The sequence below is a fragment of the Passer domesticus genome, unplaced genomic scaffold (assembly GCF_036417665.1).
Source record: "Passer domesticus isolate bPasDom1 unplaced genomic scaffold, bPasDom1.hap1 HAP1_SCAFFOLD_196, whole genome shotgun sequence".
In the NCBI taxonomy this organism is placed as follows: domain Eukaryota; kingdom Metazoa; phylum Chordata; class Aves; order Passeriformes; family Passeridae; genus Passer; species Passer domesticus.
In genome coordinates this window covers 16,488-31,323 of record NW_026989977.1, presented here as the reverse complement: position 1 = coordinate 31,323, position 14,836 = coordinate 16,488, and the positions used below count along the sequence as shown (strand labels likewise).

Sequence of the window (14,836 nt, the reverse complement as noted above, 5' to 3'; positions counted from 1 at the left end):
GGGGGGTTTTAGGCGGTGGGGAAATCGGGGGGAATTAAGGGAAAAAATCGGGATTTTGGGGTCGTGGATTGATGGGGAAATCGGGATTTTGGGGTCGTTAGTTAGGGAGGAAATCGGGATTTTGGGGGTCTTTTATTGCTGAGAAAATTGGGGATTTGGGGTCGTTAATTAATGGAAAAAATCGGGATTTTGGGGTCGTTAATTAGTGGGAAAATCGGGATTTTGGGGGCTTTTATTGCTGGGAAAATTGGGGGGATTGGGGGTCGTTAATTAATGGAAAAATCAGGATTTGGGGGTCATTTATTGCTGGAAAAAATTGGGGATTTGGGGTCTTTAATTCGTGGAAAAATTGGGGATTTGGGGTTGTTAATTAATGGGAAAAATGCGGGATTTAGGGGTCTCTAATTAATGATAAAAATCTGGATTTTGGGGTCGTTAATTGATGGAAAAATCGGGATTTGGGGGTCTTTTATTGCTGGAAAAATTGGGGATTTGGGTCCGTTAATTAATGGAAAAATTGGGATTTTTGGGGTCTTTAATTAATGGAAAAAATCGGGATTTTGGGGTGGTTAATTAGTGGGAAAATCAGGATTTTGGGGTCTTTAATTGCTGAGAAAATTGGGGATTTGGGGTCGTTAATTAATGGAAAAAATCGGGATTTTTGGGTAGTTAATTAGTGGGAAAATCGGGATTTGGGGGATCTTTTATTGCTGGAAAAATTGGGGGATTTGGGGTCTTTAATTCGTGGAAAAATTGGGGATTTGGGGTTGTTAATTAATGGGGAAAAATGCGGGATTTAGGGGTCTCTAATTAATGATAAAAATCTGGATTTTGGGGTCGTTAATTGATGGAAAAATTGGGATTTGGGGGTCTTTTATTGCTGGAAAAATTGGGGATTTGGGGCCGTTAATTAATGGAAAAAATCGGGATTTTGGGGTCGTTAATTAGTGGGAAAATCGGGATTTTGGGGGCTTTTATTGCTGAGAAAATTGGGGATTTGAGGTCTTTAATTAATGGAAAAAATCAGGATTTGGGGTCTTTTATTGCTGGAAAAATTGGGGATTTGGGGTCGTTAATTAATGGAAAAAATCAGGATGTGAGGGTCTCTAATTAATGGAAAAAATCGGGATTTTCGGGGTCTTTAATTCCAGGGAATATTGGAGATTTTTGGGTCTTTAATTAATGAAAAAATAGGAATTTTGGGGTCTTTAATTCCTGAAAAAAATGAGGATTTTGGGGTCTTTAATTAATGGAAAAATTGGGGATTTGGGGTCTTTTATTCCTGGAAAATTTGGGATTTTGGTGTCTTTAATTCCTGGAAAAATTTTGGATTTTGGGGTCTTTAATTTGTGGAAAAATTGGGAATTGTTGATCCTTTAATTCCTGGAATTTTTGGGGGCTGGAATTTTAAGGTCTGGAATTATTTGGGGGCTGAATTTGAATTTTTTGGGATTTTGCAGGCGATGGATCCGTGGGGAGAGGAGGAGGAGGAGGAGGCGGAGCCGGAGGTGATTTTTGGGGATGAGGGGGAGGAAGATCCCGACAATCCCAACGGAGTCCAGGGTGAGTTTGGGAAGGGGGAAAATCCATTAAAAAAGGGGGAATTCCCTTGGAAAATGGGAAATGCTGACAAAAACACCAGCAAAAAATGGGGGAAATGCCACAAAAAATGGGGGACAAATCCCACAAAAAAATGGAGACAAATCCCACAAAAAAATGGAGACAAATCCCACAAAAAAAGGGGAAAATTCCACAAAAAATGGGGACAAATCCCACAAAAAATGGGGGAAAATTCCACAAAAATGGGGAATATCCCACAAAAAATGAGATAAAATCCTATTTAAAAATGCTGGAAAACCTCACAAAAAAATGGGAAAATTCCACAAAAAATGGGGAAAATTCCACAAAAAATGGGAACAAATCCCATAAAAAAAGGGGAAAATCCCACAAAAATTGGGAAAACCCCTTAAAAAATGGGGGAAAATCACACAAAAAATTGGGAAAATTCCACAAAAAATGGGGAAAATTCCACAAAAAATGGGGAAAACCCTTAAAAATTGTGAGAATCCCATAAAACCCCGAAAACTCCAATTTCCCCCCTCTCCCAACCCCAGGAACGCCCGGCTCCAACCCGACCTCGGCGGCCGCTCCCGAAATGGCGGCGTTGGATCCCGGCTCCCTCTTCGCCAACCCCGACCTTCCGGAGCGCGAACTTTCCGCTGGACCGTGGTCCAACAGATCGACCCCCGAGCGCGTCGTCGAAGAGCGGCAAAAAAAGCCCCAAATCCCAAAGTTTCTCCAACTTCAAGAGCATCATCGTCCTCCAGAAGAGCTACGAGTGCCCGGAGTGCGGCAAAACCTTCAGCTGCAGCTCCCACTTCTCCAAACACCGCCGGACGCACACCGGCGAGAAACCCTTCCGGTGTTTCCACTGCGGCAAGAGCTTCAACGTCTCTTCCAACCTCTACCGGCACCAACGCGGCCACGGCGGCGCCGAGGCGGCGCCGGAGAAACGCCGCGGGCTGGCCTATGAGTGCCAGGAGTGCGGGAAGAGTTCCGGCGGAACAAAGAGTTGGCCACCCATCAACGGCTCCACACCGGCAATTTGCCGTTCCAGTGCGCCGACTGCGGGAAGAGTTTCTCCTGGAGCTCCCACTGGCTTCGGCACCAACGGATCCACACCGGCGAGAAACCCTACGAGTGCCCCGAGTGCGGGAAGAGCTTCTCGAGGAGCTCCCACCTCTACCGGCACCAGCGCGGCCACGCCGGCGGGCGCTCGTACATCTGCACCTACTGCGGGCGGAGTTTCGGCAGCATCCTCCATTTCGAGCGGCACCAGCGGACGCACAGCGGCGTGAGGCCCTACAAGTGCTCGCTGTGCCGGAAGAGCTTCGGCGACGCGCCGGCGTTGGTGAAGCACCAGCGGATCCACCTCGGCGAGGGCCCCTTCCGCTGCGAGGAGTGCGGCAAAGCCTTCGGCGCCCAGCTCGCAGTACGCGCGGCACCGGCGGAGTTTCCACGGCGGTCCCGGCGCCGAGAAGCCGTATCGGTGCGGGGATTGCGGGAAGAGTTTCTCCTGGAGTTCCCACTGGGAGAGGCACCAACGGATTCACACCGGCGAGAAGCCCTACGAGTGCGCCGAGTGCGGGAAGAGCTTCGGTGAGGACGTCGCACCTTTACCGGCACCAGCGGACGCACGCCGGCGGTCGGCCCCACGTCTGCGGCGAGTGCGGGAAGAGTTTTAATTCCACGCTCCACTTCCAGAAGCATCAGCGGGCGCACGGCGCCGGGGCCCGGAAGAGTTGCGGCGAGTGCGGGAAGTCGTTCTCGGATCCGTCGGCGTTGGCCAAGCATCAGCGGGTTCACGAGGGGTCACAAAATGGCGGAAAATCTTTGGTTGAGTCATCAACGTTGGCCAAGGATCAACGGGTTCATGAGGGGTCACAAAATGGTGGGAGATCCTTGGTTGGGTCGTCAAGGTTGGCCAAGGATCAATGGGTCCATGAGGAGTCCCAAAAAAGTGAGAAATCTTTGGTTGGAACCCAAAAATCCTGCTCGGAATGTGGGAAATCCTTCTCGGATCCGTCAGCGTTGGCCAAGCATCAACGGGTCCATGAGGGGTCACAAAATGGCGGAAAATCTTTGGTTGAGTCATCAACGTTGGCCAAGGATCAACGGGTTCACGAGGGGTCACAAAAAATTGGGAAATCTTTGGAGGAATCCCAAAAATCCTGCTCGGAATGCGGAAAAAACCTTTGGAGATCCTTCAACATTGGCCAAGCATCAACGGCTCCATGAGGAATCCCAAAAAATCGGGAAATCCTTGGATGAATCCCAAAAATCCTGCTCGGAATGTGGAAAAACCTTTGGAGACCCTTCAACGTTGGCCAAGCATCAACGGCTCCATGAGGAATCCCAAAAAATTGGGAAATCCTTGGAGGAACCCCAAAAATGTGAAAAATCTTTGGTTGATTCATCGACGTTGGCCAAACGTCAACGGATTCATGAGGATTCCCAAAAATCCTGCTCGGAATGCGGAAAAACCTTTGGAGACCCTTCAGCGTTGGCCAAACATCAACAGGTCCATGAGGAATCCCAAAAAAGTGGGAAATCCTTGGAGGAATCCCAAAAAATTGGGAAATCCTTGGAGGAACCCCAAAAATGTGAAAAATCTTTGGTTGATTCATCGACGTTGGCCAAACGTCAACGGATCCATGAGGAATCCCAAAAAACTGGGAAATCTTTGGAGGAATCCCAAAAATTGGGAAATCCTTGGATGAATCCCAAAAAATTTGCTTGGAATGCGGAAAAAACCTTTGGAGACGCTTCAACGTTGGCCAAACATCAACGGATCCATGAGGAATCCCAAAAAATTGGGAAATCCTTGGAGGAACCCCAAAAACCTGGGAAATCCTTGGATGAATCCCAAAAAACTGGGGAAATCCTTGGATGAATCCCAAAAAATTGGGAAATCCTTGGATGAACCCCAAAAATGTGGAAGAACCTTTGGAGATCCTCCAGCGTTGGCCAAGATCCGACGGCTCCGCGATTCCGGCCGGAATTCCGGGACGGGATCCCGGCTCCGGAGGAAGCTCCGAGTCACGGAGACGAGGAAATGCCGGAAGGGTGAAAAGCAAAAAAAAAAAAATTCGGGAATTTTTTCCGACGTTTTGGTAGAGTAGGGAAGTAGGGTAGAAACGGCAAAAAAAAATTGAATTTTTGGGGTTTTTTTCCGTGAGTTTTCCCAGGAAAAAAAATTGGAGAAAATCCTGGAATTTTGGGATTTTTTTTTTGGGGGGGGGAAAGCCCCGATCCGGAGGTTTTGAAGAAAATCGGGAATTTTTATTTATTGTATTTATTCAGCCGGAAGATCCCGAAAAATCGGGAAGGAAATCCCAAAATAAGGATAAAAAATCGGGAAAAAAAAAAGATTTTATCCCAAAAATTTTCTTGGATTGAGGTGGGGCCAAACGGGAATTCCGGGGTTTTTCCCCCCGGGGGTTTTTTGGGATTTTTTGGGTTTTTTTGGAATTTTGTTCTTTGTTTGTAATGTGAATAAAAAATAGATTTAGTGAGGAATTAATTGAATTTTTTATTGGAGATGAAATGGGGGAAAATGGGAATAATCCCTGGGAAAATTGGGAATTTTGGGGAATTTTTTGGGGAATTTTGGGGCAAATCTTGGGCAAAATTTTGGGATTTTTTGATATTTGGGGCAAATCTTTGGGAATATTTTGGGAATTTTTGGGGGCATTTTTTGGGCATCCCTTGGGAATTCTTTGGGTATTTGGGAATTTTTTGGGGCAAATCTTTGGGAATTTTTGGGTATTTTTTTGATATCTTGGGAATTGTGGGGGCAAATCTTTGGGAATGTTTTGGGATTTTGGGGGCAAATCTTTGGGAAGGTTTTGGGATTTTTAGGGCAAATTTTGGGAATGTTTTGGGAATTTTGGGGCAAATATTTGGGAATATTTTGGGATTTTTTGGGGCATTTTTTGGGCATTTTTGGGAATTTCTGTGGGGGCAAATCTTTGGGAATTCTTTTGGCATTTGGGGATTTTTTGGGGGCAAATCTGGAAATTATTTGGGAATTTTTTTTTTGGGGTAAATCTTTGGAATTTCTGGGCGATTCCTTGGGAAGTTTTTGGAGGAGGGGGGAGGAGGAGGAGGAGGAGGAGAAAGGGGGAGGGAGGAGGGTGAGGGGAGGAGGAAGAAGAGGAGAAACGAGGGAGGAAGAAGAGGGAGAGGGCGAAAAGGGGGAGAGGAAGAGGAGGAGGAGGAAGAGACGGGAAGGGGGGAGAGGGAGGAGGGAGAAGGGAGAGGAGGAGGGAAGGGGGAGGGAGGAGAAAAGGAGGAGGGAAAGGGGGGAGGAGGAGGAGGAGGAGGAGGGAAAGGGGGAGGGAGGAGGAAGAGGAGGAGGGGGAGAGGGAGGGGGAAGGAGGAGGAGGAGGAGGAGGAGGAGGAGGAGGAGAGGGAGGAGGCGGCGGCTCCTCTGTATCCGGGTCACGCGGGAGCCGCCTCCAGCGGGACCGGGACCGCGACCGGGAGCGGGAACGGAGCGGGAACGGGATTCGAACCGGGTCGGGAACGGGATTCGAACCGGGTCGGGAACGGGATCGGGTCCGGATCGGGATCAGGAGCGGGACTGGGAGAGGGATCGGGATTCGAACCGGTGGGGAGCGGGTCCGGACCGGGAGCGGGATTCGAACCGGGAGCGGGATTCGAACCGGGTGGAGAACGGGATCGGGAGCGGGTCCGGACCGGGAGTTGGATCAGGATCGGGATTAGAACCGGGATCGGGACCAGGTTGGGATCGGGATTAGAACCGGGATCGGGACCAGGTTGGGATCGGGGTTAGAACCGGGTTGGGATCGGGATCGGGACCGGGATTGAGTCCGGGATCAGATCCGGACAGGGATTGGATCCAGTTTGGGACCGGGAGCGGGATTCGAACCGGGTCAGGAGGGGTCTGGACCGGGAGCGGGATTCGAACCGGGTCAGGAGGGGTTTGGGCCGGGAGCGGGATTCGAACCGGGTCAGGATCAGTTTCGGGATCGGTTTTGGTTTCGGGATCGGTTTTGGTTTCGGGAGATCCCCAAAATTGGCGAGTCCCAAATCCAGCCCAAATTGTCCCAAAATCGTCCCAGAATTATCCCAAAATTCTTCCTCAAATCATCCTAAATTTACCCCAAAATCCCCCCCCAAATACATCCCAAAATTATTCCCAGATCATCCCAAAATCCCCCCCAAAATTTTCCCCCAAAACCTTCCTAAAATTCCCCCAAATCTACTGCAAAATAACCCAAAATTTTCCACCAAATTTCCCCCAAATCCTCCCCAAAATTATCCCAAAATTTCCCCCCAAAAATCCCAAAAAAAATCCCAAAACTATCCCAAAATTTCTGCTAAAATTCCCCCAAATCCACCCAACATCTCCCCCAAATATCCCAAAATTCCCCCAAATCATCCTAAAATTACCCCAAAAATCCCAAAACTATCCCAAAATTTACCCTAAATCCCCCAAATCCCCCAAAATTACCCAAAATTCCTTCAAATCCACCCAAAAATCTCCCCCAAATATTCCCAAAATTCCCCCAAAAATCCCCCCAAAATTATCCCAAAATTATCCCAAAATTTCCCCTAAAATTCCCCCAAATCCACCCCAAAATCCCCCAAAATTCCCCCAAATCCACCCCAAAAATCAGGATACAGCCCCCAAAAAAGCCCCAAAATTCCCCAAATTTTCAGGATCCTGACGGGGATTTTTGGGATTTTTGGGATTTTCCAGGCTCGGATTTGGGATTTTTGGGGATCCCCCAAATTTGGGGTGAAGATGCAGGAGAATTACGAGAACGTCATTTCCTTGGGTAAGAGGATCTCGAAATTTTGGGAATTTTTGGGAATTTTTTTGGGAAAAAGGGAATTTTTTGGAAGGGAATTTTAGAATTTTTTTGGGGAATATTTTAAATATTTTTCAATTTTTAATTTTAATATTAAAATAAAATTAAATGTATAATTTAAGTTTTATATATTAAAATATTTTAAAATATTATGGGGGGTGGGAATTTTGGGAATTGCTTAAGGAACAAATTTGGGAATTTTTGGATTTTTTTGGGAGCCTTTGGGCAAAATTTTGTGGAATTTTGGGATTTTTTAGGGGAGAAATCACAAGGCACAAATTTGATGGAATTTTGGATTTTTTTTTTTTGGAATTTCCGGCGGCAAAATCCAAAAATTTTAAATTTTAGGAACCCCCAAAATTCCATCTGGAATTTGCCTGCCTCAGTTTCCCCGAAACGCTTTTCCCCTTAAAAAACCACCAAAATTCACCCAAAATTTGGGGATTTCACCCCAAAACGGAGCCGGGGCGGGAAAACGGGGTGCGGAAATTTCCCAGAATTCCCAAAATTCCCCAAAATTCCACGATTTTCCCCCCAAAAGCCGAGGAGATCGCCATCAGCTGGCCGCGGATCACCGCCTTCGCCGAATCGCACCGGAGACGCGGCTGGGCGCCGGTGAGTCAAGGGGGTTGGCTCTTCCAGTTGGGTCAACGCAACCAAGAGCGTGGTTGGCCAACCCAACCATGAATGGGTTTGGATGTTCCAGTTGGCCAACACGACCCAAAGTGGGGTTGAACTCTTCCAGTTGGGTCAACGCAACCATGGATGGGTTGGAGTCTTCCACTTGGCCAACCCAACCAAGACCTTGGTTGGTCAACCCAACCAAGAGCGTGGTTGGGCTCCTCCAGTTGGCCAACCCAACCCAGGTCATGGTTGGACTCTTCCAGTTGGGTCAACGCAACCAGGAATGGGTTGGGCTCTTCCAGTTGGCCAACGCAACCCAGGTCATGGTTGGCCAACCCAACCAAGAGAGGGTTTTGGATGTTCCAGTTGGCCAACCCAACCCAAAGTGGGTTTGGACTCTTCCAGTTGGCCAACACAACCATGGATGGGTTGGGCTCTTCCAGTTGGGTCAACGCAACAAAGAGAAGATTTAGTCCATTTTAATTTAACCAAAATCTTTGGGTTTTTGAGGAATTTCCCCCCAAAATCGACTGAATTGTTGGATTTTTTTGAATTTTCCTTTAATCTTTGGGATTTTCAGGAATCCTCACAAAATCTTTGAATTTTTAGGAAATCGCCCCCAAAATTTAAGGGATTTTCAGGAATTCCCTTAAAATTCAACTAAAAATTTTGGGAATTTTGGAATTGTCCCAAAATCCCCCCAAAATCTTTGTAATTTTCAGGAATTCGTCCCTAAATCAACTGAAATATTTGGAATTTTGGGAATTTTCCTTTCATTTAGCCAAAATCTTTGGGATTTTCAGGAATCCTCACAAAATCTCTGGGATTTTTAGGAAATTGCCAAAAATCTTCAGAATTTTCAGGAATCCCCCCAAAATCTTCGGAATTTTCAGGAAATCACCCCCAAAATTTGGAGGATTTTCAGTAATTCCCTTAAAATTTGACCAAAAATTTCATTAATTTTGGGAATTCCCTCAAAATCCCCCCAAAATCTTTGGAATTTTCAGGAAATCACCCACAAAACTTAGGGGATTTTCGGGAATTCCCTTGAAATTCAACCAAAATTTTGGGAATTTTTGGAATCCCCCCAAAATCTTCGAATTTCCAGGAATTCCCCCTCTAAATTCCCCCCCAAATCCCGCCATTTCTCCCAATTTTGGTCAATTTTTCCCGATTTTTGCCGTTTCTCCCCCTGCAGCCGCCGAAGCCGAGGGGGAGCAGCCGCGCCCCTCCCCCCCCCCGGCGCCCCCTCCCCCGGGGGGGTCTCGGGCGATGGGGGAGGGGCGGCGCCGGACCTGCGGCGGCAGCTGGGGCTGATCCTGCAGACGGCCGGGAGGAGCCGCGTGGAGAAGATGCTGCGGGAGCTGGTGCGGGAGCAGGGCCAGGCCGGCAAGCGCCGGAGCCGCAGGACGGCGGCCAAGGACGGAGGTGAGGTTTGGGAAAAAAAAAATTGAAAAAAAATTGGTTTTCCTAAGGAATTCCCCAAAAAAATGGGTATTTCCTAAAAAAATTAAAAAAAAATTGGGTTTTCCTAAAGAATTCCCACAAAAAATGGGGTTTTCCCCCCAAAAAATTGGGTTTTCCCATGAAATTTCCCAGAAAAATGGGTTTTTCCCAAAGAATTCCACAAAAAAATTTGGTTTTTCCCAAAAAATTCCCAAAAATATAGGTTTTTCCCGAAGAATTTTAAAAAAAAATGGGGTTTTCCCATGAAATTTCCAAGAAAAATGGGTTTTCCCCCAAAAAATTGTTTTTCCCAAAGAATTCCCAAAAAAAAAAAGTATTTTCTAAAAAAATTCAAAAAAAAATTGGGTTTTTCACAAAGAATTCCCAAAAAAATGGGGTTTTCCCCCCCAAAAATTGGGTTTTCCCATGAGATTTCCAAGAAAAATGGGTTTTTCCCAAAGAATTCCCCAAAAATTGGTTTTTCCCAAAGAATTCCCAAAAAAATGGGGTTTTCCCAAAAAAAATTTAAAAATTGGGGTTCTCCCCAAAGAAAATTTTTTAAAAATTGGGTTTTCCTAAAGAATTCTTCAAAAAATGGGGTTTTCCCCAAAAAAATTCAAAAACAATCGGGTTTTCCTAAAGAATTCCCAAAAAATGGGTATTTCCTAAAAAAATTTTTTAAAATTTGGTTTTCCCATGAAATTTCCAAGAAAACATGGGTTTTTCACAAAGAATTCCCCAAAAATTGGTTTTTCCCAAAGAATTCCCTAAAAGAATTGGGTTTTCCCAAAGAAATTCCAAAAAAATGGGTTTTTCCCAAGAATTCCCCCAAAAAATTGGTTTTTCACAAAGACTTTCCAAAAAAATTGGTTTTCCGTGAAATTTCCATGAAAAATGGGGTTTTCCCCAAAAAATTTGGGTTTTCCCATGAGATTTCCAAGAAAAATGGGTTTTTCCCCAAAGAATTCCCCAAAAAATGGGTTTTTCTGAAAGAGTTCCTAAAAAAATTGGTTTTCACAAAAATTCCCCCAAAAAATGGGGTTTTCCCCCCCCAAAAATTGGGTTTTCCCATGAAATGTCAAAGAAAAATGGGGTTTTCCCCCAAAAAAATAAAAAAAAAAAATGGGTTTTCCCAGATTCCAAGAAAAATGGTTTTTCTCAAAAAAAAACCCTGATTTTTCCCCAAATATTTGGGGGTTTTTTGGGAATTTTGGGGTTGACCGGTCCATGACCATGGTCAATGGTCAACACCAACCTAGTCTTGGAATTCCATGGAAAAATTTGGGGTTTTTTGGGAATTTTGAGGGTCAATGCATCAATGACCAAGGTCAATGGTCAACATCAACCCAGTCCAGGGATTTCCATGGAAAAATTTTGGTTTTTTGGGAACTTTGGGGTTGACCAATCCATGACCAAGGTCAATGGTTAACACCAACCCAACTCTTGAAATCCATGGAAAAATTTTGGGTTTTTTGGGGAATTTTGGGGGTCAACCAATCCATGGCCAAGGTCAATGGTCAACACCAACCTAATCTTGGAATTCCATGGAAAAATTTGGGGTTTTTGGGAATTTTGGGTTTGACCAGTCCATGGCCAAGGTCAACGGTCAACACCAACCCAATCCATGAAATTGCATAGAAAAATTTGGGGTTTTTTGGGAATTTTGGGGTCAACGGATCTATGACAAAGGTCAATGGTCAACACCAACCCAATCCATGGAATTCCATTAAAAATTTGGGGTTTTTGGGGAATTTTGGGGGTCAAGGGATCAATGACCAAGGTTGATGGTCAATGTTAACCCAATCTTTGAATTCCATGGGAAAATTTGGGGATTTTTGGGAATTTTGGGTTTGACCAGTCCATGGCCAAGGTCAATGGTCAACATTGACACAATCCATGAAATTTCATAGAAAAATTTGGGGTTTTTTTGGAATTTCGGGGTCAAAGCATCAATGACCAATGGTCAACGTCAACCCAATCCATGAAATTTCATAGAAAAATTTGGGGTTTTTTGGGAATTTTGGGGTTGACAAGTCCATGACCAAGGTCAGTGGTCAACACCGACCCAATAATGGAATTCCATTGGAAAATTTGGGTTTTTTTTTTAATTTTGGGGATTGTTAGTCCATGGCCAATGGTCAATGCTCAAAGTCAACCCAATCCATGAAATTTCATAGAAAAATTTGGGGGATTTTTGGGAATTTTGGGGTTGACCAATCTGTGGCCAAGGTCAATGGTAAACATCAACCCAATCCATGGATTTCCATGGAAAAATTTTGGGTTTTTTGGGAATTTTGTGGTTGACCAGCCCATGGCCAAGGTCATTGGTCAACACCAACCCAACCCTTGGAATCCATGGACGAGTTTGGTTGCGATTCACGTTCTCCCATCCCGGTGCAGGCGCCGGCGCCGGGAGCGGCCCCGACGACGACCCCCGCCCCTCCGTCCACCCAAGACCCTCCCCCGCCTCCACCCCAACCCAATCCCGACCTCCCAAACACCGCCAAGAACCGAAAACCCACCGGGGGCTGCTCGGAGTGCGGCAAGGGCCCCGCCAAACCCCGGCGCTGCTCCGAGTGCTGCCGGCGCTGCCGCCAACCGGAGCGCCCCCGCGCCGGAGAAACCGCACCCGCTGCGGCGACTGCGGCAAAGGCTTCAGCCGCGGCTCCAACCTGGCGCAGCACCGGCGCATCCACACCGGGGAGAGGCCGCACCGCTGCGGCGACTGCGGCAAGGGCTTCATCCAGCGCTCCGACCTGGAGCGGCACCGGCGCGTCCACACCGGCGAGCGGCCGTACGCCTGCGCCGAATGCGGTAAACGCTTCAGCGTCAGCTCGCATTTGGACCGGCACCGCCGCACGCACGCCGGCGGGCCGGGGCCGCCAGAGCAGCCCCGCGCCAAAACCAAAACGCCGGCGGCGGCGGAATCGGCGCCGCATCGCTGCCAGGAGTGCGGGAAGAGCTTCGGGCAGCGCTCGGCGCTGGCGAAACACCGCAAGACGCACACGGGCGAGCGGCCGCACCGCTGCGGCGACTGCGGCAAGAGCTTCAGCCGCGGCTCCAACCTGACGCAGCACCGGCGCATCCACACCGGCGAGCGCCCCTTCGCCTGCGGCGACTGCGGCAAAGGCTTCATCCAGCGCTCCGACCTGGAGCGGCACCAGCGCGTCCACACCGGCGAGCGGCCGTACGCCTGCGGCGAATGCGGTAAACGCTTCAGCGTCAGCTCGCATTTGGACCGGCACCGCCGCACGCACGCCGGCGGGCCGGGGCCGCCAGAGCAGCCCCACGGCAAAACCAAAACGCCGGCGGCGGAATCGGCGCCGCATCGCTGCCAGGAGTGCGGGAAGAGCTTTGGGCAGCGCTCGGCGCTGGCGAAACACCGCAAGACGCACACGGGCGAGCGGCCGCACCGCTGCGGCGACTGCGGCAAGAGCTTCAGCCGCGGCTCCAACCTGACGCAGCACCGGCGCATCCACACCGGCGAGCGCCCCTTCGCCTGCGGCGACTGCGGCAAGGGCTTCATCCAGCGCTCCGACCTGGAGCGGCACCAGCGCGTCCACACCGGCGAGCGGCCGTACGCCTGCGGCGACTGCGGCAAGCGCTTCAGCGTCAGCTCCCACCTGGACCGGCACCGGAAGATCCACGCGGCCGAACGCGCCTCGTACCGGTGCCCCGAGCACCTGGCCGGGTTTTTGGCGGCTCACCGGCACGGGAGGCTCTTCCAGTGCGGGCAGTGCGGGCGGTGTTTCGGGCAAGGCGCGGCGTTGTTGAAGCATCAGCGCTCTCACGGCGCCGGCGGTGCCGGCGGTTCGGCGGCGCCGAAATGCCTGGATTGCGGGAAAAACCGGGCGTTGTGCCAGGATTGCGGGCGCCAGCCGGAAACACCGGCGGCGACGCCGGCGGAGAAACCCTACAAGTGCGCGGAGTGCGGGAAAAGCTTCGGGCAGCGCTCGGCGCTGGTGAAACACCGGCGCATCCACACCGGCGAGAAGCCCTACAAGTGCCCCGAGTGCTCCAAGGGCTTCATCCAAAAATCCGACCTCACCATCCACCGGCGGATGCACACCGGGGGAGAAGCCGTACGAGTGCCGCGAGTGCGGGAAGCGCTTCAGCGTCTCCTCCAACCTCCTGACCCACCAGAGGACCCATCTTGGGGAGAAACCCTTCCAGTGCTCCGAGTGCGGCAAGAGCTTCATCCAGCGCTCCGAGCTCACCATCCACCGGCGCGTCCACACCGGCGAGAAGCCCTACAAGTGCCGCGAGTGCGGGAAGTGCTTCAGCCGCAGCTCGCACCTCAACCGGCACCGCCGCACCCACGGCAAAGCCGCCGCCGCCGCCGCCTTCCCTCCTTCCTCCTCCTCTTCCTTCCCTCCTTCCTCCTCCTCCCTCCCTCCTTCCTCCTCCTCCTCCCTCCCTCCTTCCTCTTCCTTCCCTCCTTCTTCTTCCTCCTCCTTCCCTCCTTCCTCCTCCTCCTTCTCTTCTTCTTCCTCCTCCTCCTCCTTCTCTTCTTCCTCTCCGTCCTTCTCCTCCTCCTCCTCCTCCTCCTCCTCGGCCTTCCCGGCCTTCCCGGCCTCCTCGCCCTTGGAGCTGCCCTGGGCGCTGGCGCTGCCGGGCCGGGCGTTCCCGGGGTTCCCGGTGGGTAATTAGGGAGGGGGGTTAATTAGGGGTGGGGGGGGTTGGCGGGGTAATTGGAGGGGGGAGATGGGGGAGTGGCGTGGTGCCGGTGGGGCGCCGGCGTTCCCAGCGCTCCCAGTGCCCGACTGGGCTTGGCCAACCCAACACCCAGCCTTGGCTTCATCCCATTGAGTTCTCATGGCTAATTAACGATCTCTAATTAATTAGGGGTGAATTCAGTCATTAATTAAGTGGGGACATGAGGATTTCCCATCATTCCATGGTTCTGGTCACTTCCCAGCGCTCCCAGTGCCCGACTGGGCTTGGCCAACCCAACACCCAGACTTGGATTGGTCCCATTCAATTTCGGTGCCCAATTAATGATCTCTAATTAATTAGGGGTGAATTCAGTCATTAATTAAGTGGGGACATGAGGAATTCCCATCATTCCATGGTTCCGGTGCGTTCCCGGCGTTCCCAGTGCTCCCAGTGCCCAACTGGGCTTGGCCAACCCAACACCCAGCCTCGGCTTGGTCCCATTGAGTTCTCATGGCGAATTAACGACCTCTAATTAATTAGGGGTGAATTCAGTCATTAATTAAGTGGGGACATGAGGATTTCCCATCATTCCGTGGTTTCGGTCACTTCCCAGTGCTCCCAGTGCCCGACTGGGCTTGGCCAACCCAACACCCAACCTTGGCTTGGTCCCATTCAAATGTAGTGGCTAATTAACGATCTCTAATTAATTA

General features: G+C 49.7%; 1 protein-coding gene, 1 long non-coding RNA gene and 1 pseudogene across 3 annotated transcripts; all 3 read left to right on the top strand.

Moving 5' to 3' along the window:
* The first annotated feature begins 1,463 nt into the window (after nucleotides 1–1,463).
* Nucleotides 1,464–3,778, top strand: LOC135292085 (zinc finger protein 329-like). The gene is made up of 3 exons (XM_064406324.1): nucleotides 1,464–1,563; nucleotides 2,239–2,436; nucleotides 2,541–3,778. The coding sequence occupies exons 1-3, from the start codon at nucleotides 1,464–1,466 to the stop codon at nucleotides 3,161–3,163; spliced, it is 921 nt and encodes a 306-aa protein (XP_064262394.1). The 3' UTR covers nucleotides 3,164–3,778.
* Nucleotides 3,779–5,952: 2,174 nt separating this feature from the next.
* Nucleotides 5,953–7,996, top strand: LOC135292087 (uncharacterized). 2 transcript variants are annotated; one of them, XR_010354629.1, is made up of 3 exons: nucleotides 5,953–6,080; nucleotides 7,289–7,367; nucleotides 7,942–7,996. It is a non-coding gene; the product is annotated as an uncharacterized LOC135292087 (long non-coding RNA). The 2 variants fall into 2 exon arrangements; XR_010354630.1 differs by having other exon boundaries at nucleotides 5,981–6,103.
* A 1,195-nt stretch (nucleotides 7,997–9,191) lies between these two features.
* On the top strand, nucleotides 9,192–14,124 carry LOC135292088 (zinc finger protein 345-like; annotated as a pseudogene).
* The last annotated feature ends 712 nt before the right edge of the window (nucleotides 14,125–14,836 follow it).

Excerpts from the sequence above, each read along its gene's own strand:
- LOC135292085 (XM_064406324.1), top strand. The coding sequence starts at position 1,464 with ATGGATCCGTGGGGAGAGGAGGAGGAGGAGGAGGCGGAGCCGGAGGTG. Across the intron at positions 1,564-2,238 it reads CAATCCCAACGGAGTCCAGG|ATCGACCCCCGAGCGCGTCG; the intron begins GTGAGTTTGGGA and ends GTGGTCCAACAG. Across the intron at positions 2,437-2,540 it reads CTTCCGGTGTTTCCACTGCG|GAGTGCGGGAAGAGTTCCGG; the intron begins GCAAGAGCTTCA and ends TATGAGTGCCAG.